Raw genomic sequence first — 26,963 nt, 5'->3', positions numbered from 1 at the left:
TGAACTGTGTATGAAAATGCTTCTTTTACTTAATTGATTTTAAAAAATGTTTCTAGTAACTATGTAACATGTAAAAGTGTACACTGTAAATCCTACCCTTTGTGTACCTACAATACGCACAGGTGGAGCTTGATTGTGCTAGCACCAGAGTTTCAGTGTAGGATTCATCAGTCCTATCATGATTTGAACTGCCAACAGTCTGAACTGTCCTCCAAGCTGGAGAGAGGCTGTCATCGCACCAGCAGAGACAGCAAATCCACTTCAGACCAGCTCTGCTGTGGTCCCTTAGACTGAATGCCCATCAGTAGTGCGAGTGCCATAGGTGTGTTCCTGGGGTCCATCCTCAAGTTCAGTTTAGTTTCAAAGGAACCAGGTCATGAAACACAAGACAGCTTTTCTATGCAAACAGAAATATTAATATATTAACTGTCTATGACTGGATTTACTGTAAATATGCACTCCTGATCCAAATGAAAACACCGATATATTAATAGATGTGCTTTTTCAGAACCAGATTCTCTGTGTTTGGCAGAATGCCCTGTTGACACTGAAGACCCCACTAACCTGTTATAGTAGGACCTGAACACATTTTAGACTCCAGCTCTGTAGTTTGGAGAAGACTTCACTATATGGGCTGCTTCCATAGCATAACTTTAGAAATAATGGCAGCATGGTTGGACTGATTCAAGACTTTCTGCTGAACCTACACTCCGCTTTCTTCCTGCATGAGTCATTGTGAATTTTGTAATTAGTTATGCATTTATTCTCTGTTCTAGTCAAACAGTTATACTAACTAGTATTCACTCCAATCTTTAAGGTTCATGTGCGAATGCTCCCCCTATGCAGAATCACTCATCTTCTTAGGTGGATGTGTTCTGACTAGATAATGTGCCATAACATCAACCTATTGCTTCATCCCAGAATTTCCACTTTCCAGTGGTTGTGTTCTAGCTCTGAATGTTAAATGAGTTGCATGCAGGGTTTATGTACTGTTAACCATATGTGCAGCCACTTCTCGTATTGCTGTCAATGGTTTTACTATTTTCCATCTTTACCTCAAGTGTTGTGCTCAATGACTAGGTCTGAAAGTGATAATTACTTCCCCACTGCAGAGACAAACTGATTTACATATTTATCAAGGGGAAACTATATGGCTCTGAGCATACCAGAGAAACATTTGCATATTTATAACCTGAAATGTACAAAAGCTAAAATTAAGATAGAGATGTCTTGGTCTTAGTTACTAAACTTGTTTTTATACAAAGGCTTTATTCAGTGTATTTTGTAATCAGTTCACTGCATTCAAGAGTGAAGTACCTTTTTTCATCACATAAAATCAACATAGAGGTTAAAATGATAGTTAGCTTGTGAATGATGGTGTGCAAAAGTTGCAACATAAAGTTTTCATAAGGTGAAGGTCTTAGCCTTTGAGCCCTGAAGAGATTATGAACTGTAGAATTAACTTAATTAAACTTGTGTAGCAGGAAGAGAGTCCCAAGAGGTTTACTAGGTCGTGTCCATATAGCTGGATGGCATTGATACCTTTTCTGGGAGAAATATGGGCTTCCAGATACTTACGCACGTAGGGTTAACATGTAGAAGTTTACACATGTATTCAAAGCATTCCTGACAGGGAAAAACAAACAAACCCCCAAACCACCCAACACACCAAAACCAAAACATAGCTGCCTCTTCTAGGCAGATGTGTGATGGCTGATCTTCCTGGATCACTCTTTGTCCAATAATTGTCTCAAGCTCACTGTAACCTTCTAGGTACAACAGAGGCATATGAAAGTCTGCTAGCATGGGAAAATAATGTTATATTTACAGGAATTCCATTCATCATTAACTGGCTTGTCCTGCGACAGATCCTTAACCCTCCTTCTGAATCTTCTTGTTTCTTCAAATCTGCCAACTGCTTTAAAGGTTTCCTCGCAAATAGAGAGACTGTTTTGTCCTAATGCCTAGATTACAGAGGTATTCTGTATTCCAGAGCTTTTTATTCATAATTTCAGCAAGTCTCTAAAGTATTTCAGATTGATACAAATAGCATTTCTGTCCTGTTGACTTAAAATGACAGGGAGCTAGCTTATGCATCAAATGCATTTGTTCATATGCTTGCTTTACTAAACCTTTGAACAATGTTCCAAATCACTAACTGGTTTGTAAACACATTATTGTTCTTCAGTGTTTGTACCTTGTTTTCAAATGAATAGTCATTTGTTATAAGCCCCCTACCTTTATGTAGATGAGTACAGTGGGAGCTTTATATAGTTCAAAACTCCAGAAATTGTGTTCGGCATTAGAGAGGCTGGTCTAGCTACCATTCGTGCTGTGTTAGAGAAGCTGAATAATGCCATGACACTCTGTTTCGTTCAAAAGAACAGAGTCAATTACTCTTACCACTTTCACATGGCTATTACTCCATTGAAACTGGCATTTTCACTTTAAGAATGGAACAACTCTTTATAATTTAACACAGCTTGAAGCAAGAGTGGAGACCAGAGTGTATAGAGCAATCCTCAGAATACTCTGGAGGAAGTTTTACTTACATTTTGGAACATTTATGGACTGATTAAAACAAGTAGTATCTTAATGCTGTCCTTAATCTGGTTTGTATCTTAAAAAATACAGATGAAAAAAAAGTGTCCAACTTTTGCTACAATGTTAGCCACCTACTTTGGGGTATACATTCCTAGAATGGCAATAGTAGGAGAAACTTGATAAAAAATTCTAGTTGCTGAATAGCTTGAGAAATTATGTGGCTCTTTCAGTGTTAGATTGATTTTGCTGTTCAGAAATGTTGTCTTTCCAAATCTGTTCTGTTCAAATCAGAAAAAATGTAGACGATAGCATCCACGGAGATCAGTGCAGCTGTGAATTTTTTAGAACATGACTTTCAAGTGAATCTTTTCAGTCAAGAGTCCTTCCATTTTTATTATTTCCTACACTGGGGATAGCAAGCTATTGTTGCTTGAACAGAGCTACAGTTTTTCCAGTGTTTTAGATTGTGTCCTGCCATTTCCTATTCTGTATAAACTCTTTACATCCAAAAGGTCCTTTAATATTTGTATTGCTTTCTACAACCAGAAGTGAGACTCAAAGGGGATACTACACCAGCTGAAGCCCTATTCTTGTCATTCAAGAGCACATGACATAAGATACCCTTCCAATCACATTTTGTGGGTGTTTTACCATCTTCTCTTTCTCAAACATTATTTATCTGCCACCCACACTCATTAAAGTCTGTTGCTCATGTAGTTGGATGTCTAGCACTTTGGATAGGATTCATCTTACTATCCTTGGTGTTTGGTATGAAGGCATTTAGTTTTGAGCTATTTGCCTGTCTTCTCTATTTTAGTCAACAGGTAGAAAAGGCCTTTTAGCAGTTGTGATTCACCTTTTCCACAGGCAGCTAAAATGGGTTAGATGAAACTCCTTTTTCATTCACTGACATTGCCTGGGAATGTTTATACATCAATTTTAACTTAATTCTAAAGTCTCTGTGAAATCTACAGAAATAATAAGAGTGGAGGAGTTTGAGTAAAAAAGAAAGTAAATTGTTATAAGAAAACAGTAGTGAAAATATTTTGCATACTTTGTAGTATTTTCTTCCAAAATTGCTATAATATAGCATGTGAAAAATATCTGCACAATACATTCTTAGCATTTTTCTTCTGTATTGGTTACCATTTAGAAATGCAAATAAGTGAAAGTATTGCTTGTGTTAACAGTAGCCACATCATTCAAATGCACTTTAATGGGGCTTATCTGCTGGTAACACACACTTTATTGCTTATTTATAGTGTTCATTCTAGAAGGTGTCAGTGTTCAAGATTAAAATAGAAATGGAAGTTTTGTTTCATTTCTGTGAGTGCATTGTGATTGTCATTCTCTGACAATAGTGTTATTTGAATTACCACTATCAGTCTATCTGTACTGAAGAATGTTGTTGCTAAAATAAATTTTCATTTTAGCATTCGTTAATTAACCCTAATGCAGCCAATCTTCCTTGTGTTTAAAAATCAAAATGATGGAAATTGATGTTTTACCATTGAGTTCAACAAGCTCTGGATGAGACTTGGTATGCATTTTGTTGGGGTGGTTTTTTTTTTCTGAAACAAGTAACATTTGAGTATCAGATTTTTATTTTATTTTCTTTTCCACAGACCAAATCAAGCTACTCAACCTTGTTTCAGAAAAAAAAAAAGTAAACATAATTATGACTACTTTATTTAATTATTTGTGATATAGCAAGACATTTTTTATTGCTTCTCATTTTTTCCAAAATTAATCAGGAAATCGAAATGGCCATTATTTAATGACAACAGATGTCTCTGATCACCAGAGATTATTTAATGTGATATATTGAGTGGAATTCTTGTTTTATTTTGTTTTAGATACAGGATGAATTTGAAAATTCAGTTTCATGAAGGAAAACTGTGTAGGTAAAAAAAAACATTTGTGCATGTCATCGCACATATTTTTTTTGTACTATCCCATTTATTATTATTATCATAGAATAATAAAATCGTAGATTGATACCAGTTGGAAGGGAACTCTGGAAGTCATGTAGCTAAATATCCACACATAATGTCTTAATTTATATATATACTTCACTTTTTTATCATCATTACCTTTCCAAGGGATATTATAATTACTTAGCAAGTACATTCTCCAAACAATCTCAGAAGCGAATGGGAAATTGCCTCTTACTTTTCTGGCACTAAGTCCACCTGCTGTAGCAAGCGAATGGCTTGTCAGATGGAGCTGCATAATTTTCCCACAACCCACCAACTTTTAAATGTCAACCTTTGTAGCAGATTATCCTCAGTTCTGTTGGGAAATTTCAACTCCCACAGGGTTTCAAAATTTACATAAACAAATTCTCTTACATTTCTTCTTTGCTCCTAGTTTAGAAACAAGACCAACAGGTATCACTTATTTAACTGCTGATGTTCCTTTATTCATGACCCAGTCATTTGAGCTGATGAGAAGTACAGTCAATCTTTTAACAACACAGTTTTAGAATGTTTCAACATTAAAAGACAAGAAAAAATAGTACAATAAGGTAATGTAACTACTTCTTATCCAGAAAAAGAGCATAGCAACAGAAATGATGATCTGAAAATCATTAAAGAAGGCTCTGTATTTCAGAGTTCTTATCCTCTTTGACACAATAATTGGGCATCAGCTGATGAATTAATTCTTAGTGGACAGGTGAGCAAATCAAAATTAACATTGAAATTGGACCGTTCTTGGATGTTTAAGTAAAAAGAATAAAAATAAAATGGTTGTGAAGACAGCATTGTCTTCATATGCTCTGAGATCCCTAAAGGACAAGGTTAAAACTCATTTGCAGGCTGATGTGAGGAAGTATATTCTTATACTTTGGTTGGTTTCCAGGACCAATCATTTTAGATTCCTAATCAGTATAAAATTCATTGGAACAAGTTACAAAGAGTGGCTTCACTCTCATTCATACAGAAACTCTTTAAAGAGTTCAGTCTAAATAGGTTTGAATGTGATTTATGTGCACTGTGAAGCTCTCCACAGTGCCAAGTGTGAGGAGCCCTTTGTGAGAATATAGCTTGAGCCCACGGTGCCTTGGAGTTTCAGAGAATATCCATGTGGATTCCCTTTTTAAATATGCGCATGTGTGTGTGTTTATTACCTTGCACATTTTGAGTTTAGTCGATGTATTTCTTATATGGTGAGAATTTAGGGACTAATTAATAGGTTTGATAATGAAACCATGTGGTCTCCAGAGATAATCCATACATTAACTTCCTCTTTTTTTTTTTTTTTTTCTTAGAATGTCTTATTCTAACACTCACACTGAGATTTTTGCCATGCTACTTCTATAGGTTGCTAGGCAGCAAAGCTTTACCCCAAACTGTTAGCTCTATTCTGCGTGTTGAGACTCTTTCAGATATTCCCAGTTTAAATCTTCTTATTGAGGGGTTTCCTTGACTCAGAGCAACCACTTCCAAAGGTCACTGGCTCTCTGTGGATTAGCCCTTTTCTCTGATGTGCACAAATCTTCTCATTTTATGCTTCAAGAAACCCCACAGCAATTGAACCACAGTCCTGATTACAAGAAGCCTTGTGCAACACTCCCCTACTGTATCGTGCATGGTGCCAACTGCTATGTATAATAATGTTTATATGGAAAACGATCTTGAAAAGGCATAATGACAAAAATATTTATATGTGCCAAGGCTTATAAAAAAGTCACTTGAAGACATTAAAACTGTTAGTTTCTCTCTCTTTCTTTTTTATTTTTTTTTTAGGACAGATCCTGGGTGTGCTGGAGAAATATAATCTGAGTGATAAAACTCTTGTATACTTTACATCTGACCAAGGGGCTCATGTTGAAGAAATCTCCAGTTCTGGAGAAGTCCATGGAGGATACAATGGCATATATAAAGGTGAACATTCTCTGATGATTTTTAAAAACTGTGTAAGAAACTATCATCTCCTTGCTTGTGCTCCAAAAACTGTAATGTGCTCTGTGGCCCAGGTCAAAACTCAATTCCTTAGTAGTAAACTACTCATGGCAGTCATTCTAAATTCAAACACAGGCGGTAAATATAAGGTATTTACTTGTCAAATACAGCAGCTCAACTCGAGTTCATGCTCTGCCAGAGCTCTGTGGAGTTTTAACACTAGCAAATATGCTCTTGAACTGGGCAGAGATACAGCTTTGGAAGGATGTCAGTTCATAGTAATTTACTAAAATGGATGGATAGCAGAACAGAAAGGAAAAAAAGGTGGTTTGTGAGCCATCAGGAATCATAAATAGGAGCTAAATACCATGAGATGAGTGGGACCACACAAAGATAGGATATAGAGGAGATGGGAGAACCAGCAACACAGTCCAATATATTCATTATAGAAAAAATAGAAAAGGAAAGTTAGGTTAAAAAAAACAGGAAATGAAGAATTGGATTGAATTTGGGATGGGCAAGTTCAACAATAGCCAGAAGAAGACAAGATTTCAAGCAGAAAAGACTGAGCTGGAGAAGAAAGTTTTGAAAAGAATGCATAAAACACTAAATTGAAGACTGATTTGGAAATGGAGAGACTTTAGTTAAAAGGATAAAGTTTAGTTATATTATTTTAGTGCAGGTCTTGAGGACATTAGTACTCCAAAATCTATGCGGAGACTTAAAACATGCTTCAAGTCTACCTTATGATAATACACTTTCTCCTGATGATATCACACAACAATACTGAAAGATACTGGGTTTGTTGCAATAAAGTGATCTTGTAGAAAGAAAAATTCCAGCTTAGAAAACAGCTTTCCTCATTTTTTCCACTCCCCTATCCCTGGCATGGGGATCCCTGCAGTCCGCAGGAATGTAGTGCACCACTGGATACCTTTGAGAACATGATTCCAACATGGAGATGAACTTAACGTTGTCAGCAATGTATTTCTGAGAAAGCAGACAAGAAGAGATAATAGGGTAACAGAATGAGAGAATAAAGGATGTGGAGATGGAGGAATTCTGCTTGACAGCATGCAGTCACAGAATGATCATAATAAAATATTATGATTATTCAGTCACAGACTGCTCATAGACAACATTGTAAAATATTAAATAAAGGATTCCCTCTGACAAACTACAGGAAACAGCGTTGTCCAGTGTGCAACTGGTGGACATATAGCATCAGGAAAATGGGTGTCGAAAATATTTTAATAATCTTCAGTCTTATTGAAATAGGGTAGGAATGATTGTTTTTCTTATTTTTAATGAAATAGAATGAATATTCTTGCCCTTTTACCAGAGATAAAGTTATTTTCATTCCTCCACTAGGAAGTGACTTTGTAATTTATTTTCTCCTTGTATGTCAGGGGACAAGATCAAAGCAATCCAGCAGTTTTTGTAAAGTCATTTACCAAAGTTGAAACTTGCAGAGAGAAATAAGTAAATTCCCTTTTTGATATAGTTTTAAAAAGAAGTAGTATTTCAGAACTACAAAATCATGTAGTAGTTGACTCTGGAAGGCACCTCCCATGGTCTGTAGTGGTAGGTCCTGCAGAGCAGGGTCAGCTAGAGCAGGCTGTGCAGGGCTGTGTTTAAACAAGTTAAGAAAATCGCCAATGATGAAGACTCCACAGCCTCTATGGGTGACTTGCCCCAGAGTTTGGTCACACTTGCTATAAAAAAACCACTTTTTCTGATGTTTAAATGGAATTTTTTGTGTTTCATTTTGTGTCCATTGCCTCTTGCCCTGTCATAGGGCACCACTGAAAAGAGCTTGGCTCTGTCCTCTTTACTCAAGTACATCCACATATCCTTTTGGACGAGTAAGATCCCACTGAGCCTTCTCTTCTCCAGGCTGAACAGTTCCAGCTCTTTCAACCTCTCCCCATAAGTAAATGCTCCAGCCACTTAATCATTTTCTTGGCTTTCCTTTGAAATCACTCCAGTATGTCTATATGTCTCTTCTACTGGGAAGCTCTGCACATGGACCCAGCCCTCCAGGTGTGTCTCACCAGTACTGAGCAGAGGACAAGGATTACCGCCCGTGACTTGCTAGAAATATTCTTCCTAATATGGCCCAGGATGATGCTGGCCTTCCTTGCCACAAGGGCACATTTCTGGCTCACACTCAGCTAGTTGCCCACCAGGACCTGCAGGCCCTTCTCTGCAGGGTTGCTTTCCAGCCAGTTAGCCCTCACGCTTTACTGGTGCCAGAGGTTATTCCTCTGCAGATGCAGGACTTGATATTTCCCTTTGCTGAATTAATGAGGTTCCTTTTGGCCCATTTCTCAGCCTGTCAAGGTCTGTCTGAATGGTAGCAGAACCATCAGTGGATCAGCCATTCCTCCCAGTTTCATGTCATCTGCAAAACTCCAAAAAGGAGGAAAGGTAGACATACACTGTAAACAATAACAATACAGTGAGGTTTTTAATTGAGAAGACTCCACAGTTTTTAGTCATTAGGTATCTGTCTGAGAAATTACCCTTATATTTTAAGAGAGCTGTGAAGGAAATGCTACAGAAGCAAAACAAGGAATGCCAAAGTCATGTGGTTGCAAACTATCAGACAGGTTCCCTTGGGCCAACAGCAGAGTGAAATCTATCTTGAACATTAGCACATAGGCCTTACATAGTGATTTCAGTAATTAAGGAACCATATGGTTACGTATCTGTAGCTGTAGGCACAGCCTGAGGTGTTTTAGAAGCTCTACAAAATATTTGCCTTCTAGAATGCCAGACATAAGATACAGAATAAACGATAAGCAGGAAAAAAAAAGAAAAATACACTGGGGACTGTGCCTTCCTGAGGAAATTTGATTGAATGGAGTCTTTTCTATCAAGCCTTGCAAAATTTTTTATTCATTTTTACAGAATGGAGAATAGTTTGAAATAGATCTTACTGAATTAATAAAAAATCCAGTTGATAGAGATACTTGGAGAGTGATGTGGCTTCTATTTTTAAAATGAATTTTGTGGTTTACAGTTACCATCCATGATATGCTGGCAAATGTTGTCATGCACTGTGAGACAGAAAAGAATCACTATATACAAAATAAAATCATTATAGTATAAGAGGCATCTCTAAGAAAATAAAAAGAAATAAAAAAAACCTCATGCAATCAGTTGAATATACTTTTACCATTTTAAAATACAATGAATTCGGCTATATCTTCCACTCCCTCCATCTCCATATCAGTCTTCAATTAAACAGTTATGTTATGCATCATTTTCAAAAGGGCTGAAGTGGAAGTAATCAATTAATTGCATAATTAGGAGTTTTCATGCAGAAGAATTTATTCGTACTAACAGTCATGTACATTGAAAAGCATTAGAGCTTTGTACACCTCTGGTAGATTTAATGAAAACCAGACCTGCGAAGCACTAAGTCTCAGGCACTGACATAGCAATATGCCTAACAAAGTGCTGCTTTGTGCTGCTCATGCTCATGTGTCTGCAGATGAGGAATTTGCTTCACCTGATTAATAGTTTACAAAACTGGGAGACATGTATGTCCTTTCTCCCTGTCTGTGCTAGACCATCTCCACTACTTATCTTTTTGTATATGAGCACTGCATGAATGCAAATATTAATCAAGGCACTTAACCCTCTTGTCAGAGCTGGAGTAGTATGCTCAGCAATAATTGGTTCTGCCCTAAAATCAAAAGCCCTCAACAGATCTCCACAATCCAAACTCACTAATTTGTCTTGATATCCAGCCAAATGAGCACCAATAATAAAATTTAAGGGGAGTTTGGAGAGTTAGGCTAGCGCTGCAAGACTGAATGCAAAAAAGGGGAAATTGCTGTATGGAGGTTTTATTACTCTGGATTCTGTCTGTGGAACCGTCATCATAAATTTGGGTAGCCCTTGAAATTAGAAACCAGATATAGTGTTTAACTAGTTGCTGTCATACACAGTCTGGTTTATCTGTTCAGTATCATTTTTTAGAAGATATTATATAGTAACATTGAAATGATGGATCAAAACCGTGACATCTTCCAGTGGCATTTTTCTGACAACTATCAGGATCAGAATCCTTGGAGGAAGATACAGGAATTGTATTGTAAATAAAGAAGATCGATAAGAAGATCTCCTCCTAATCCTAGATAGTATGACCTTGGTTTAAGATCTGAATCCTGATAGTTTAGATTCTGCAGAGGATTTTAGCATTAGTTATATAAATTTTCATCATGCGATAATGAAATGCCACTTTGAGTCTTTCTAAATGCTTAGCATAATCTAAATCATTTGACAATGAGAATGTGGTGCTTTCATTTACCATTTTGAAACGGAATAGTTGAGAATTTCGTGGAACAGGTTGACACTTAATACTGTTTCCTCATTGATGTGGGATAAAGGTGGGAAAACTTGTTATACCCTAGCTCACCTTTGTTTTGTATACATTTTTTGCACCTCTTTCCCTTTAATACCTCATTCAGGAAAAAAACTGTCTCATCAGTCTCTCTGATCAGTAATAATTGATGAGCTTTTCTTTGTTCCTAACTTCTTGTTATTTTCTTCTATGTACTATTTCTAATTGTGCAATATCTTCTTTTAAAATGACTTTACAGCTATTGCCTTATGGGTTTTGCCATGAAGTATCACTACAGGTTTATATACTTACCTTTTAATACTATCCACTCCATCCTACAGACTGCCTGTCATCTCTGTATTATGCTGATTACAGATGTGCATTAAAATGTGCATTAGTCTTTACATAGGTCCTTTTTCATAAGTATGCAGTGAAGGTTATGGTATGAAAAACTAAGACTGTAGACCCTAGTTAAGTTATTTTTTCTCTAATGTTTGTTTTACTGCAAATATATTTACAGAATTTGAACTTGCATCTTGTTTCCTGTTCATACATCTTGGTGTGAAGTCCATTATCTTTTCTTCTGAATTTGATCAGCCTGTGATACTTTGCGTCATATGTGGGTTTTTCTATTCCTCAGCTCTTTTCCCTTCCAAAATGGAAGCAAATACATTAAAATAGCAAGGGGCTTAATACAGGGTAGCATCAAGGTACCGTAGCTTACTATTGAATTTTTTGCAAAGTATAACAGGCTGTTTGTTTTATCTCTTTTGTTTCCTTCCTGTTTGTCAAATTTTGATTCATTACAACGTTATGTCTCCTAACCCTGATTAGTCTCCAGAAACTTTTCCTGAAGGTCTTTGTTAAAGATCTTTCAAAGTTTTAAATCTAGATACAGCCTCTAAAACAAACAGACAAGGCTTTTTTAGTAAGAGTTTCTTTCCAACATATCAAGACCTTCTTACCTGAACTCCTGAAGGACCCATGGGTGCATACATGATAGTACGTTTTTCCTGGCTCCTTAGTGTTTTGATGGGAAACTGATCAATCAAATAATCTCTTTCTCTCAGAAACCTAGTAGTTCTTCTGGACCTATCAGGCTAATAGGTCATTTGAAACATTTTGGCCTCTTAGTTCCTTTGGAAGCTTAAAGTTTGAAAAATGTGTTGAATGAAATGAAAATATGTTTTTGAAAAATGTATTGAATGAAATGAAAATATGTGTTTGAAAAATCTTTGTTTCTCTGTACTTTCCAATTGAGCTCTTTATCTTTCATACCAGATCACTGAATGATTTTCCATATATTGGCATATACGTTTCATCTGATGTATAATTTATAACCTCCAAGTTATTTATAACATAGAATTTATTATGACTTATAAATTATGGTCTTTTTTATCCTGTTATTATTACCATTTCCAGACTGCAATATGGAAACTATTGTGTTTAACTGAAGTTTCTTCTTAAAATTTTCTTTGTTATTTTTCCAGGGGTTTGTTGTTGTTGTTGTTTTTTGGGGGTTGTTTGTTTGTTTGTTTGTTAGGGTTTTTTTGGTGGTTTTTGTGCAGTTCTGTGACATTCCTATGTTGAAAGATATGTAGCTTTGAGGTATTGCTTTTGTATGTGATATCCAGGATACCTGCACTGACTTCTTAGGTGTTTTTCACTAGCTTTCTCATTAGTATGACATCGGCAATTTGAGCATGTCCATTTGAGCTAATCACATTAGCTTTCCTTTAGGAACAGAAATAAGGTTACTTTTTCAAAATGGTTTAGGTCTCTACTTTAGAATGACTAGAGTAGGTAAATGAAAAGAATATTCTTTGAGTTGAATAAACAAGCAGCTTAAAACAACTGGTCTAAAGGATGCCATTATGTTCATCTCTGGTACCCTGAGATACTGAATCTATACTGAATCTAATTATTTTGTGGTAATTCTTATTTAGTTGATTAGTGAGTCATTTCTTGAATTAGCTTCAATGTGTTATAAAATGTGTCTCTCCTGTTACACACTTCATAACAGTAAACAGTGAAGGCATTAAAAACTTTTCTCCACACTTTTTCTCATTATACTATTTCACTGGTACATATGCAGACAGTAAGTTCTTCCTCATTATCACTTGTTGACATCTATCCCACTCTGTTACATATGGGATTTTCTATGAAGTCTCTTTGCATCTCTTAATACTCCTACTGTCAGCTTCTGTTTCATATGTAGCCTGTACCTTGGACCTGCACATTAGAAACATTGCTTTTCTTTGTATTTCTGAAGCATTTAACACAATGCATACAGTCACTTGACTACTGTCATGCTGCTAGAGTGGGTCATGAGTTCTGCTGCTAATGGAAGCAGACTCAAACACTGATAATGGTAAACCATTTGAATAACATCTATTTTAAGTGCTTTGTGACTTATAAATAGGTATACTTATAGTTACTTTGTTAATATGCATGATAAATAATAATGAATGTTTCTTTTATTTTAAAGATCTGCTACAGAGCCGTGAGAGATAAAAAAGAACTACAGGGATCAATTATACAATGTTTTATTGAAATATTTTGGTTTTATACCATTTCATATACTATAGTGATAAGTTCATTCAGAAGTGTTTCTTGAAGCTTTTAGTAAACCTTTTCCTATATGCAAGCCACAGAGAAATCAAGCTGACCATTACTTTGGCCTAGGGAGCTATACTAGTGCATATTTAGTGATACTAGTTGGAGTTTCACTTTTGACTTTAATGAGAGTAGGAATTGACCTTTTTTATTTTTTTCAAATGTACTGTATTTTGTATTCTTTCTGAAGTGATACAGATTTTTAAATGATCAACACTTCTTGTAATTTTGACTGGAACATTTTGTTTGACTGGAAGAAAGGTCAGATGAGAAGATGTCCAAATGAGCTATGTCTATCACATTCACCTGTACAAGAACAGCTCAGGTTAAAAATTAACAAAAACAGTACATGAAATAGTTTAAAAAAATCACTTAAATAAAGAGTGAGCTTGCCATTGAAAATGATTAGTTGTTTGACCATTTTATAAAGTAAGCAATAGTAAACAACTTGATTGTCTATATTTGTAGCATAAAGTCCAGTACAGATGGGTAGAAGAATGAATTTCTTTGTATTTTTCAGTCATCAAGAAAAATTTGGTTTGGAAGCTTTGTTTTCGGAAGACTATAAGAAGGAAGGAAAGGGTAGTATGGTTATAATAAAAGTGATTTAAGAAAGTTATTTTAAATAGTTTACATCATTCATCATTCGAAATATTAATAGTGATATACCACAGAGTTCCCCTTTATATATCATCCTTTGTAAAAGCTCTGTTTCCAGAGTTAGGTAATAGCAGTGAATTTAAACCAGAGAGAGAAAAAAAAAAATAGGGTTATTCTTTTAGCAAAAATTTGAAATGAGGTTAAAATGGAAATCTGACATCATGTTGTGGATGACTGCAGAGACTTATGTCTGTACTTTGCCTGCTCCTGCAGATTTTTCAGGGAAGGTGAAAGTAGGCTATTGTTCAATATAACACTGAAGGGTGCAACTCCTCAGAAAGCATAGGTAGCCAAGCATGAAAATATAGCCCAGGGTGTTTTATGCTGTTTTAAAAACAGTTTTAGGAGAATTGAAGAGAACAGAAAGAATATATAGTTAGGCTGCCTAGAGTTCGCCAGGCATACAGACTACTAGGTTGCTGTCTTTTCTCTGTTGCAGTAAAGTCCAAATAAAATTTGAAACTAATGAGTCATATCCTGAAATATCAAGAGATTTATTTTTAAATAGTGACCTTTTGTGGATTTTTCTTTTTCTTCTAATATTTTAGCCGTTCGGTTGTTTGTTTCACGTTTCAAGCATTAGTAGTGAAACCTTGATTTATTTTTTTAAGGAAAATAGAATTCAGATAGCCTGAACATCGTTAACAGCTACAGTTTTAAAGACAATCTATATCACGGGATTTGTAATTATATAATGGCACTAAGCAACTCTAGTGATGTCACTAAACACAGTTCTAATAAAGATGAACAACACATAGGCATAGATAATAGAAGACAGTCTTCCGCAATGACCTGTAATTCCTGCCCTGGTTCCCTTCTATTCCTAACCTCAAGAGATATAAAAAAAATTATGCTCCAATTAGCCTTTTGAAAGGAAAACAGCAGTCACTTCTTCATGGACATAAGTGAGGAGATAGCCCTGCTGTGGAGTCCATTTTGCTTCTTATATCTCACAGCAGGGAGACAGAGTTTGCCAAGTGCTCCTTTGTGCTTGGATAATGGGCAAGTTTTCTGTCCTGTTCTGTAGTGACTCAAAAAAAATTACTGTGAACCTAGAAGCTGTAAAAGTGATCCAGTGTCTAGGTTTTAAGAATTGCAATGTCTGGCAATGGGATTCACCACTTACCTTGAAATTGCTCTGTCTTCAGATTACACAGGAGACAACAGTAAAATAAGCATTTATTTAAACAATCCAATCTAGCTCACACTGTTACTGGGTTCAGACAGGTAGAGAGAAATAAAAGGAACCTCACACTTAAAGCTACCTGTGGTATACATCAGCTCTTAGAGTTTTCTGTCTGTCTCTACTGTTCAGCCAACAAGCTGCTGTGATGTATACATGGAACTAAGATCCAGCTCATGAACTAAATCATCTCCCCAACATAACTGTTCACTGAAAATATCTAAATCTGAGAATATCTTTAATTTTATATCCTCATGCTTTTCTTGTATTTTCATTCAGGTTTAACTACTCCCATTTAACAGGATTTTCTGTGAACCAAAGCTCGGTCAGGGTATTAATCTTGACACTTGCTTACCGAGTAACACGTAATCCTCACCTAACTGTAAAATCCTAATGACTGTTGTACATGGCAAGAGTCATATTTTCTACCGAAGATGCACAGAGTTTATTGACATCTGCACTGATCTGGACCCAATGGTGTTAACAACCAATCAGCATACTCAGGTGAACACTTCTTTCTGCTAGGTGATAAGTGTTTAAAACCTCATCAGATAACACCTTTATAAACTTAAATCTACATTTAGGTTAGATTTTTGTTTTGAAACCATATTTTTTACAAGATTGTAAACAAAAATAATCCATGCATCTCATTCCTGAGTGTTAGAATAGGTGGCCATTTGCTTTATTATGAGAAAGGAATTGCATATGATGCAGTAGCAAGAGTAAATTTTTAAAACCGCTCCGAAAGACAGTCTTGTTGAGATCTGAACTAGGCACTGCTTTCCAAACACAACTTAAGCAAAGATTGTTGCTTGACGTAATGTCAGATATTAGAAAGTCTACGTTTTCTGATGTCAGACTAGATAATTATGTGTCCCTTACTATTCAATATTATAAATTCTGATAAAGCCCATGAAAAAAGTAAGCCAAAATCTGATATAACAAAGAATTATGAGCTAGAGCTTTTTCAGCCAAAAGACTGGGTAAAGATCTATGCAAAAGAGAGTTTTCTCTCTTGAAGTTGCCACTTACCCTTATGAACAGTGAAAAACCTGTAGAAAAACAGCTGGATTCTGAATCCCCCAGTGCTGAAATAAAAAATCATTGAGGAGTCAGTAAGACAGACAGGATATATGGCAAGGCCTGGGCTTCACTCTGCAGGTGTTAACATCTATGTGGTATTTTGGATGTCTAGGAGGATGAAGAGACAGAACTGTTGAAGAACTTTTTGTAATATTTTGTTCTTTTGTGCATTTATTTTACTTGAAAAAGGGAGATACAGGAAAAATAGGGTCATAGTAGTATTGTTTGAACTATGAATTGCTGTTTGATTCAGTTAATGGCAGGAGTTCAATACACGTATCCTTCTTTTATCAGATATTTCTATTATATAAAACAATCTCAGTTTAGTTGTAAATACCTGGCCCAGACCATACTTAATAACATCCAAATCCTACCTGTTTACAAGAAATATTTATTCCAAGTGATATATTAATTTTAAAGATCAACTTGAGGTGCTGTGCATAGTCACATGACTGTATGAGATATTAATAATAGTACTTGTGATTGTTCTTCACATAGATTTGTGTCAATCATATATTAAGTAATGGTAGAAATACTGCCATAGCATAACCACATTGTCCTTCTGCAAAGGTGTCAGGACAACTAGACAGTGATGGATATTGTAGAAGTAAAGGAAATGGCTGTGATGTAGTATTGAATGCAATCAGCTGATAGTGCATTTGATGCGACTGTATTGGTTTAGAAATCAAAAAGGTCTTCACAGCATCCTGAGACCTAGCATCACTGTAGTGATTTTTTTTCGCAATCGAATGAATTGGAGAATTCAGTAACATACTTAAATTAGTACTTTCTCCTATCTAAAGTCATTAAGCACCATTTTTAATAAAATACCATATATCTTCTCTGAGTTCATAACTCAGTCATCTAGGCACACCTCAATTTATTTTCGATTCCTGGTTTTTTGGTTATATCTTCACAGAGCTATGTGACACACTCTCTAGACCAAATTCTATATGAAAATTCCTGCAAGGTGTCTTTTTATCTCATCTCCTACAGCTGTTATACATTTTTGTTTGTAACCTAAATACATTTTATGGGCTCTGTCTAATACATATTAGTAGATTTACTGTAAGACAGGTAATGATTGTGGGTGGAACACTTAAGCCTAGCAAATTAAAAATAAGATAAATACATTTAATGGAAAGATTCTAGCTATACAGAATGTTTAATATTTGGAAATTGACTCTTGTGGGAGGTTATTTTTCTAAGAAGGCATTGATTTCTTAGCAAACAAATCTTTCACTTTTCAGGTGGAAAATCAACGAACTGGGAAGGAGGTATTCGTGTGCCAGGGCTTCTCCGTTGGCCTGGAGTGATACAGGCTGGTGCCTATATAGATGAGCCAACAAGCAACATGGATATATTTCCTACCGTAGTCAAACTTGCTGAGGCACAGTTACCCTCTGACAGGTATGCTCTGTAGTTATCTCTGTTTTAGAGAAAGTCTCATGAGTGTTTTATGGTTTCTAGTGATGTCTATTAAGATAGAGGGGAGAATTAACAGAAAAGTCTAGATTTTAAAAGCATTTTTTTGTCATTACTTCCAGTAGTGTGTCTCTTTTCATATTGACATACTCTCATATTTTACAGAAATGCTGTACATAAGTACAACTTAACTTGCAGAACATGTACCAAGCAACAAGCAGAAAAGAGAATACCACCAAGAGCAACATACTGTCAAATCAGGCCTAGAATTATTTACTAAAGGCAAAAATAAATGTGTTAATAATGGCTCTGTTCTGCATGAGTGGACGTGGTAGAAAAAGGAACTGTGAGTGTAAATTATTCTAAACTTTACAAACTCAACATGGGTCTGCTTAGTATAGCAAAACACAACAAATGCCAGCTAAGCTTTTCCCCCAGGCTTTTTTGTTCTTTAGCGAGTTAGTGAAAATAATCCCTTATAGAGTTTTTCACCCTGATAAAGAAAACCCACTGATCTCTAAATTTCATAAGATGCTTTATTGACACTCCTACATCCCTGTACTTTGTCTTGTTCAGGAGATATGCAGTCTCAGCAGCAAGGTGCCTCCACCTAAACTCTGTTGCCATCCAAATCCAGCAAGGGGAGAAACCTGCTGATATGCATATGCTTTGAATGCATCTACCATACGCAAACAGCTTTTGAGCACGAAGCATCCAGAATCCACCTGGGGAAAACCAGTGGTGAGCGGAGACACTCTGCTAATGATGATCCACTGAGTGCTTGAAGGAAATGGCAGGGCAGGACATGTGTGAGACATGAAAAATTAGTCAGGCTTGCCCTGAGAGATTCCCTACAAGCAATAACTCTGTCGATCCTAAGCAGTTCAGGTTATTCTTAAAGTGGGCAGATCTTACGCACTTTGTTTTCATATTACCTGAGTGAAGACTCAGCACCGATGCTTTATTTTGATCTCTTTGATAGAAATCACAGTATACTTGTGTAACTTCCGCTTCCAAGTTGCTCTACTCTGATTCTTCTTTGTAGACCAGATGCTATTGTTACTGCTTCATGTGAGGTCATGGACTACCTTGAAGTATTTTTGATCCAGCAGCTGAATTCCTATCACTTAATTTGATTCTTCCTGAGAAATAAGAGAAATGACTACGATTAGGATTAAGTCATTGTCAGGAAGCAGATTAAAAAGAAAAGGAGGAGGTGCCCCTCATCAAAGAAGAAAAATAAGTAATCAGTAATAAGTCTTACATATTCCCCTCAAACCATCAGTTGTGGGAATGCAAGAGTACTGGAGGCATATTACAGGAGACAACCTTTTCCCCATCAACAGGCTGTAGAACAGAAAGTGTACAATAGACATAGGTCTGTACTGCTCTCAACTTGATAGTGAACAAGCCTGCAGGGGCGAGACAACAGTGCATTACTCAGGCAAGAAAACACCACAAATTAAAGGTGGGAAAGGCTTTAATTCAAGAGATCCCCAGACAGGGATGCACCCAAAAGCAGAATTATCAGACAGCATAGCTTTAGGCATTTCAGGATGTTTTCCTGCCACATCCTTTGAGAAGAGTCCTACTCAGAACGGTGCTGTTGTGTACAATTGCTGCAAGAATTTCATAGTCATATGTAGCTCACAGCTTAAAAAAGTGAAGTTAGTATCTGTCTTGTAGTAGTTACACTATATGTGAAAAGAGTTTTGCATGGTAATGAAAATGAATGTAGACATGTTAATACTTCTAAAGTTTCAAAAGTTTTTGTGAGATGTTGCTCAAAATTCTTGAAAAAGAATTATCTGCTGATCCCCTTGTTTTAGGGTTATTTTGACCAGACTGCTCCCAAACACTTTCAGCAAGTACATTGGCAGAATGTGTTGTGGCAATTTACTCACATATGTCTGGTCACTTTCTCAGGAAAAAAAAAAAAAAAAAAAGGTTCAGGAAACAACTATTCCAACAGCAAAATATAACATCAGTGTTTTGTTAAATAATTTAAAAATAAAAGGGGAAGAGCACCTGAAGGTGTTTCTCATAATCGACCATCTGGAAGTGGCCACTCAGATTTATTTTTTTAAAGCAGAGGAAATGTAGAGTTATAGTATCTTCTCAGTACAGTGAGGTTTGTGTTATTCTTCTGATTTTGATGCTTTCTTATTCAGAGTTATTGATGGACATGATCTGATGCCCTTACTTCAAGGAAAAGTTACCCGATCCAAGCATGAATTTCTCTTCCATTACTGTAATGCATATTTAAATGCAGTGCGCTGGCATCCAGGAAACAGTAAGTGTACTTACCTGTTCACACTTTAAATATTTCATGTAATTTTTATTGCAGCTTGAAAAGAACCAGAAAAGAGCTTTGAGCTATAGTAACAAATAAATTGTTTAAAATATCTAGCCTTTTTCCTTCTTTCTCACTTTATTTTTTTTTCTGGAATGCCCCTATTCACCATTGTACTGTTAGACATTATAATAGCTTGCTGCTAGGCATTAATGTTACATATCAATACAAGACTGAGATCTGTGGTATCTGAAACTGTTGATGTTTTTGGTTTGGTTTGGTTTTTTAACTTGCCTGAGAGAGAGTCTGTGTTACAGAATGAAGTAGTCGAAGTCAATTGTTACATCTTCCTAAAAATGTACAAGTAATAGAATGGCTTGCTAAATAACAGTACAAGTACGATATCAGCCTGGCTATTTCTGTTCTTGGGATAGCAAAGTACAGCAGAATCTCTGACTCAAAGTCATAATTATCCAATAAATGAATAGAGTATTACAGGGTCCCTTTTCATGCTTTGTATGAATAATATAATTCCACTTTGTAGGACAAGGAAAAAAACATTTCCCACTGATTTGCTCCTTTTTAACTAGCAGCTCACTGTTTCTACTAGCAACTTCCACATTAACCAAAGCATGTTTCCCTTTCTGTAAAAAAATGTCTGTGCTGAATGAAGTCAAACACATATTTGTCTTATCTCAGTTGACACTCAAAGTGACGACTTGCGTTACAGCTTCAAAATGATGATCCAAAACAAGCATTGGTGGAACATTTTTTTTTATTTAAGTACCTTGGGAAATCCTGTGCTTAACAGTTAATTTACAAACTTAAAATGAGTTGAAAACATTGTCTTCTTGGTCACCTGTAGGATGACTCTCTACCTGTCTTAGACTTTAAACTAGAAAAAAGGAAAAAATTACACATAACATTTATTTACCACTTCTGTGCATATATATCTTACATTTGATATTAATAAATAATCATAAGGAAGAACCAAGCAATCGGAAGATGTCATTATCTAGTACCATTTTAAATCTGAGGTTGGATGAAATTATTCTGTGCCGTGATGAGAGAAGTAGGAAGAACTCCACAGAGGCAGAGAAGCTGTTTTTCTCAAACAAACACTCATGCAAGATGAAGTACCCCTTGTCTGAGGAAAGTTCAGCTTTGTTATTCAATGTAGGGGAGTTTAATGGGAAATGAAGGAGAGCAATGATGAGGGACTAGTCTATTCTGTTTACTTGAGGGACAACAAAGTAGGTTGGGATTCTCCCTTTATCCTTTTTCCAAGGCAATGAAAAGAGAAAGCCCACTCAGAACCTGGCAATAACATTTTCATGATACTGGGTTAATTTTTGCGTGGAAGGTTGTCATGGTTTAACCACAGCTGACAACTAAGCACCACCCAGCCTCTTGCTCACTCCCTCCTTGTGGGATGAGGGAGAGAATCAAAAGGGCAAAAGTGAGAAAATTCTTCAGTTGAGATAAAGGTAGTTTAATAGTTAAAGGAAAAGCCGCACACACAAGCAAAGCGAAATAAGGAATTCATGCACTACTTCGTACGAGTGGGCCAGTGTTTAGCCATCTCAAGGAAAGCCAGACTCCATCAAGCTTAACGATTACTGGGGAAGGTAAATGCCATCTCTCTGAATATCCCCTTTTTCCTTCTTCTTCCCCCAGTTTTATATACTAAGCATGACATCACATGGTATGGAGTATCCCTTTGGCCACTCAAGTCAGCTGTTGCAGCTGTGTCACCTCCCAACTTCTTGTGAACCTGCAGATTCCTTACTGGTGGGGAGGTGTGAGAAGCAGAAAAGGCCTTGACTCTCTGTAATATTGAAAACATCCCTGTATTATCAACACTGTTTTCAGAACAAATCCAAAACACAGCCCCATACAAGCTACTATGAAGTAAATTAACTCCATCCCCACCAAACCAGCACAGGGGGTGTTAGATACACTCCTTTGTCAGCTACGTTGTAATGTGAGAATAGGCAACAGCCAGATATTCCTCTCTACTGTCTTTTATACCACTTCCCTGCGGGTGCTCAGCACCTTCTTCTTTCTTACTTGTCCAATCTCAAATCTTCAAAAATGCCTTTTCCATGAAGATAATGCAATCATATTTGTAAAGATATTTGGTGCAGTCAGCTAAAGCTTTGCACCTGTTTATCTCTCTTCTATGTGTTATTGTTGTATAGAGATAAATATACTTGCATTACAGCTGTATGCACCTGATACTATCTGCATTGCTGTGGGTGCTCATGTGGAAAAACAAGTATGGTTATTCTTTCTTCTGATATCTCAGCAGCTCTGTATGAAGGCACTGATAACTTCAAAGTGCATTATATTGCTAGTTAGAGTATTATTGTTTTCTAGCCTCCCACTACAGCTCATTCTTTACAGCTAATCTGAGAGTCCATCCACAGTTACTATTTCTGCTGCTATTAGATGATATTTTAGGATGTGAAAATGAGCACAAGTAAAACAGAAATATAATGCGATGCTTTTTTTTTTTTTTTTTGGGTTTGGAGAAGCAATTTCTTTAAACATTTAATTCAGAATTTTACAGAACTTTGGCCTAGCAGCAAAGAGCTAAATTAGAAGTATTCTATAGCAACAGTTCATTCCCTGTTCTTACAAATACATCCAAGAAAGTGAATAAGACCATGTTCATTAAAGACAGACTAGAAAGCTTGAAAGCTGTGCAACTTTAACTTGACCTCAGCATGCTACTATTATCAGTTACAAGGCTGTAAGTCTTTGGGGTTTGGGTATAGACTGATCACCATTCCTAACTCTACATGTATTCTATGCCTAACACACTTTGTGGCCGAAATATGTACCACATTTATCTGTGAGCACACACATTTTCCAGTATCCAGAAATGACTGTAGGACCTCTCATCTTTTAGTTGCATCTCGCCAGTGACTGTAGTCAGGCGAATAGCACTTAGTTCACAGCAGTTCACCAGGAGCAGATATTTAATATTGTAAGATAGCCTTGAAGAGGTGGTATTCCTTATCAGGAAATTATTTTAGAAATGTAATTAAGGAACACTTGTCTGTCTGTGTACAGTAAATGATCTCTTAGACCAGGAAATACTTGTGTTGTTCTTGATCTGTGTTCCCCAGATGGTTAATTAGTTTGACTACAGCTACTCTGGAATTGTGTAAAAACATACTACCTGCAGATTATACCTCTACATATGGGTCAAATGCTGACCAGCATTGCCTCCCTCTAGACCTGAGGTTTAGCGGAAGAAAGCATAATAGTGTGACATGAATAATCCCAGGTACATTCAGCATCTTCTGCACTGCTCTGGTGATGGGCCCTTATTAGAAGGACCCAGTTGTCCAACTAGTCTGAGACGTTATAGTCTGCTGATCCCTTCATTAAATGTGTTACTTCTATTAATTTTAAAGATGCACTTTTTGAAGAACAAATAAGCAGCAGCCAGAAATTCAGATAAGAGAAAGCCTACAACTGTTAAGGAAAGTTAACTAAAGTTAACTAAAGTACAATCCATTCTAAGTAGAGTCTAGAGTCTGACTTAAGCAGGTGTGTTTCTCACATCATTCAGGGAAGGTCAGAAACTTCAGAGTGAACAATTACCATTTTACATTTATATATTTAGAGGCTAAGCATTCCTCATAACCAAATCAATACATGTCTTCATTAAAACATAGTAGTTAGGTCAGTTAATGCATTCACAATATACTTTTCCTTTCATCAGCCCTTTAAAGCAGCATTTAGAGGATATGTGCTAAATAGTGCTCTTCTCAACCAACAATTCAAAATTTAAACTTTGTCCTTTCTAGAGAGACATGAGGAAAATAATCTCTCTTTCTTCTACTTTCCTCTTCTTTCTCAGCCACAGTAAATTAGCTAACACTGTTTTTTTTCTTCATCTCTCTTTGGTTCACTAACATTTAGTCTGATAATAAAAAATAATGCACATTATTCTTCACATTCTGAATTTAAAATGGAATGAAATATAATATCAGGCAATTTTCTTTCTCTTGATTCACGTCTCACTCTCACAGACACGTGCATACTGACACTGGCTGTAAGTGCCTTGGGAACAACCAAGACATACAGTCCTAGTCCTTGGAGGATGATCTCCTGTTATTTTGAAACCTAGTAAATATGTGAAATTTAATTGATCCATTAAAAATACAGAGAGGAAGACATGCCAAAACAGCGTCAGCAAAATACTGTGATTTCCCATTATCAGTGCTTATTTATTCTCCATGACTGCCTGGTGTATGATATAAGTACCAATATACAAAAGCAACACCCTTAAAAAAAAAAAAAATGAAACAAAAAACCCCAAAGATTTTCTTTTTGCCTAGTGAAGTGTAATCATTTAGGATTTTTAATCATTAAACATTTACATTTAAAACAAAGCATGTGTAGGATCTGCCTTTACTCTCTTGAGCTGAGCCACTCAAAGTTTTATGTGGCTTTATGTTAGTTGTTTATGTCGCATTATGCTTTGGTCTATTTAAAGTCAGATGACATGTTCATCTGCTAGTGCAAGCAGACCAGTACTTGTGTATTTGCTAAAGTTATAATTTGGCATAACTGAGTACTAAAAAACTATTAAGAGCTCTGTCTTCAGAACATTACCAGCATATGAATCAATACTATTAAAAATGCATTGCTATGACAACTTCATTATAGAGAATTCATCAGACACAGAGCAAATCTACAGTTGAATGGAACTATTGCATCTTTCAGACTCTTCTGATTGTGTGCAAAATTTTCATTTGGTAAGGAGGAAATATATTGTAATCCTATGCAATAAACATTGAGAAATGTAATGCCATACAATCTGTATTATAAAGAAATAAGTAATATTCACAGTATTTTGGTACTACTGATAAAAGTATACTAATGTTTCTCATAAATGCTAGAGTGACTTTACTAGCAGCTCGTCACCTTTTCTATTTCAAAATGGATTTCATTATTTAGTGGAAAATGTCATTGAGTAGACACAAGAAAAAGAGACTTGCAATGGCAAGTTAAATTGAAGTACACTAGACAATAGAACCAAACTAGCTATTCATGCAAATATAATGACTTCTAAAGACAGTAGAACTTCACCGAAAAACTTTACACAGAAATTTTCCACTTTGCCTCACTTAACAAATAAGATACATTTCAATTAGTTTTTATTTTGAGTTTCTTGTATGTTGTGATCTACTCCAATTACTGAAAATAGTTCAGTGAAATTCATCCAGCAGGCATTCTCTCTATATTATGACAGAATTCATAGCTATTCTGATTCCTGGATGTTGCAATGTCCTCCAGCATCCAGCACTCTTCAAAATTTCATGAGACATATTTTGTTATTTGGCTAGGGATTACAGGATCTTCCCAGTCATGCATTTAGCCTTTTCTGCAGTTGCAGCTGTTACAGGTTAAAAACAAACAAAAAGAGAACACGAGAAATATATTCTGTTTTGCAGTTTTTGGACAGGATACGTAGGATAAATTTACAGAATAGTGGTTTTTTTTAAGAGGTTCCTACAGGTTTAGTTTGACTAAAGACATTCAAATCATAATAAAGAGAGGACAGAGCAGGAAAAATCTGCTCAGAAGGGCCATTTTGTAGCAACTTCTGGTTTGGGCAGGTACAGACTTTCTTGTGAAAAGGAATTAAAATAATACCTGTTTCTGAAGAAATAAAAATAATAAGAATACCTTGCACTTTTCCTTGCCTCTCCAAAGGATTATGATGTGCATGTCTTAAGGGCTAATAAGTGTTACCTTGTTAAGAGAGTTTGCATTATTTACAATGCCATCCTTAGCTTCATTTTTGGTAATATCACATTGAGTTTTAACAGTTAAAAACTGTAAACTGAATTTTTCTGCTTATATAATGCTAACTTGTGAACACAAAATTATCCTGAGAGAATACAGGAGATGGAATCTAGGCAGGTAGCAAAATCTGGGAAACCGTTATGAAGCTCTATAAAAGCAGCTTAAAACTTTTTTTCTACAGTCTCAATGTAAGGGTAGATGAGGCTAGTGATTGTCACTAGCAAATGGAAATGCGTTAATTTGTATGTGAGAGATATTTTGGAGTGTAAGTGGTGACAATATACTTCTATTTGAAAATACTTTCTCATTCAGTTCTTTGAAAGCATTTAAAAACCACAGAATCACAGAACAGTTTATGTTGGGAGGGACCTTAAAGATCATATAGTTCTAATCCCTATGCCATGGACAGGGACACTTTCCACTAGACCAGGTTGCTTAGAGCCCTGTCCAACCTGGTCTTGAACACTCCCAGGGGTGGGGCATCCACAGCTTCTCTGGGCAGCCTGTCCCAGTGCCTCAGTACCCTCATGGTGAAGAATTTCTTCCATATATCTAATCAAAATCTACCCCCTTTCACTTTAAAACCATTACCCCTTGTTCTGTCACTACAGGGTTTTGTAAAAAACCTCTTCTGCTTTCTTGTACACCCCCTTTAGGTACTGGAAGGCTACTATAAATTCTCACTGGAGCTTCCTCTTCTCCAGGCTGAACGACCATAACTCTCTCAACCTGTCCTCATAGGAGAGGTATTCCAGCCCTCTGATCATGTTAGTGGCCTCCTCTGGACCCACTCCAACAGGTTCATGTCCCTCTTATGTTGGGGACCACGGAACTGACTGCAGTTCTCCAAGTGGGGTCTAAAAGAGCAGATGCTATTTTTGATGCAGCCCAGAATATGTTCGCCTTCCTGCGCTGGAAGCAGTCTACTGCTGGATCATGTTGAGCTACTCATCAACCAACAACTCCCAAGTCCTGTGGTGCAGGGCTGCTCTCAATTCATTTTCCACCCAGCCTGTATTTGTGTTTGGGATTTCCCCAGTCCAGGTGCACGACCTTGCACTTGGCCTTGCT

At 36.3% G+C, this 26,963-nt stretch overlaps 1 protein-coding gene across 18 annotated transcripts in view; it reads left to right on the top strand.

The window, feature by feature from the left end:
- The window catches only part of STS (steroid sulfatase), a 111,099-nt gene that overhangs the window by 61,405 nt on the left and 22,731 nt on the right, over nt 1-26,963 (top strand). For 16 of the 18 annotated variants that reach the window (XM_071813093.1, XM_071813082.1, XM_071813076.1 and 13 more), the window contains 3 exons: nt 6,294-6,431; nt 17,596-17,755; nt 19,942-20,063. In XM_071813093.1, coding sequence (XP_071669194.1) covers nt 6,294-6,431; nt 17,596-17,755; nt 19,942-20,063 — 420 coding nt within the window. Of the gene's footprint in view, nt 1-6,293; nt 6,432-17,595; nt 17,756-19,941; nt 20,064-26,548; nt 26,584-26,963 lie in introns of those variants that run through there. The other 2 variants (XM_071813143.1, XM_071813130.1) reach the window with 2 other exon arrangements.

This window comes from Patagioenas fasciata, chromosome 1 (genome assembly GCF_037038585.1).
Source record: "Patagioenas fasciata isolate bPatFas1 chromosome 1, bPatFas1.hap1, whole genome shotgun sequence".
In the NCBI taxonomy this organism is placed as follows: Eukaryota; Metazoa; Chordata; class Aves; order Columbiformes; family Columbidae; genus Patagioenas; species Patagioenas fasciata.
The sequence above is the reverse complement of the archived record's forward strand: the minus strand, read 5'-3'. Positions and strand labels throughout refer to the sequence as shown.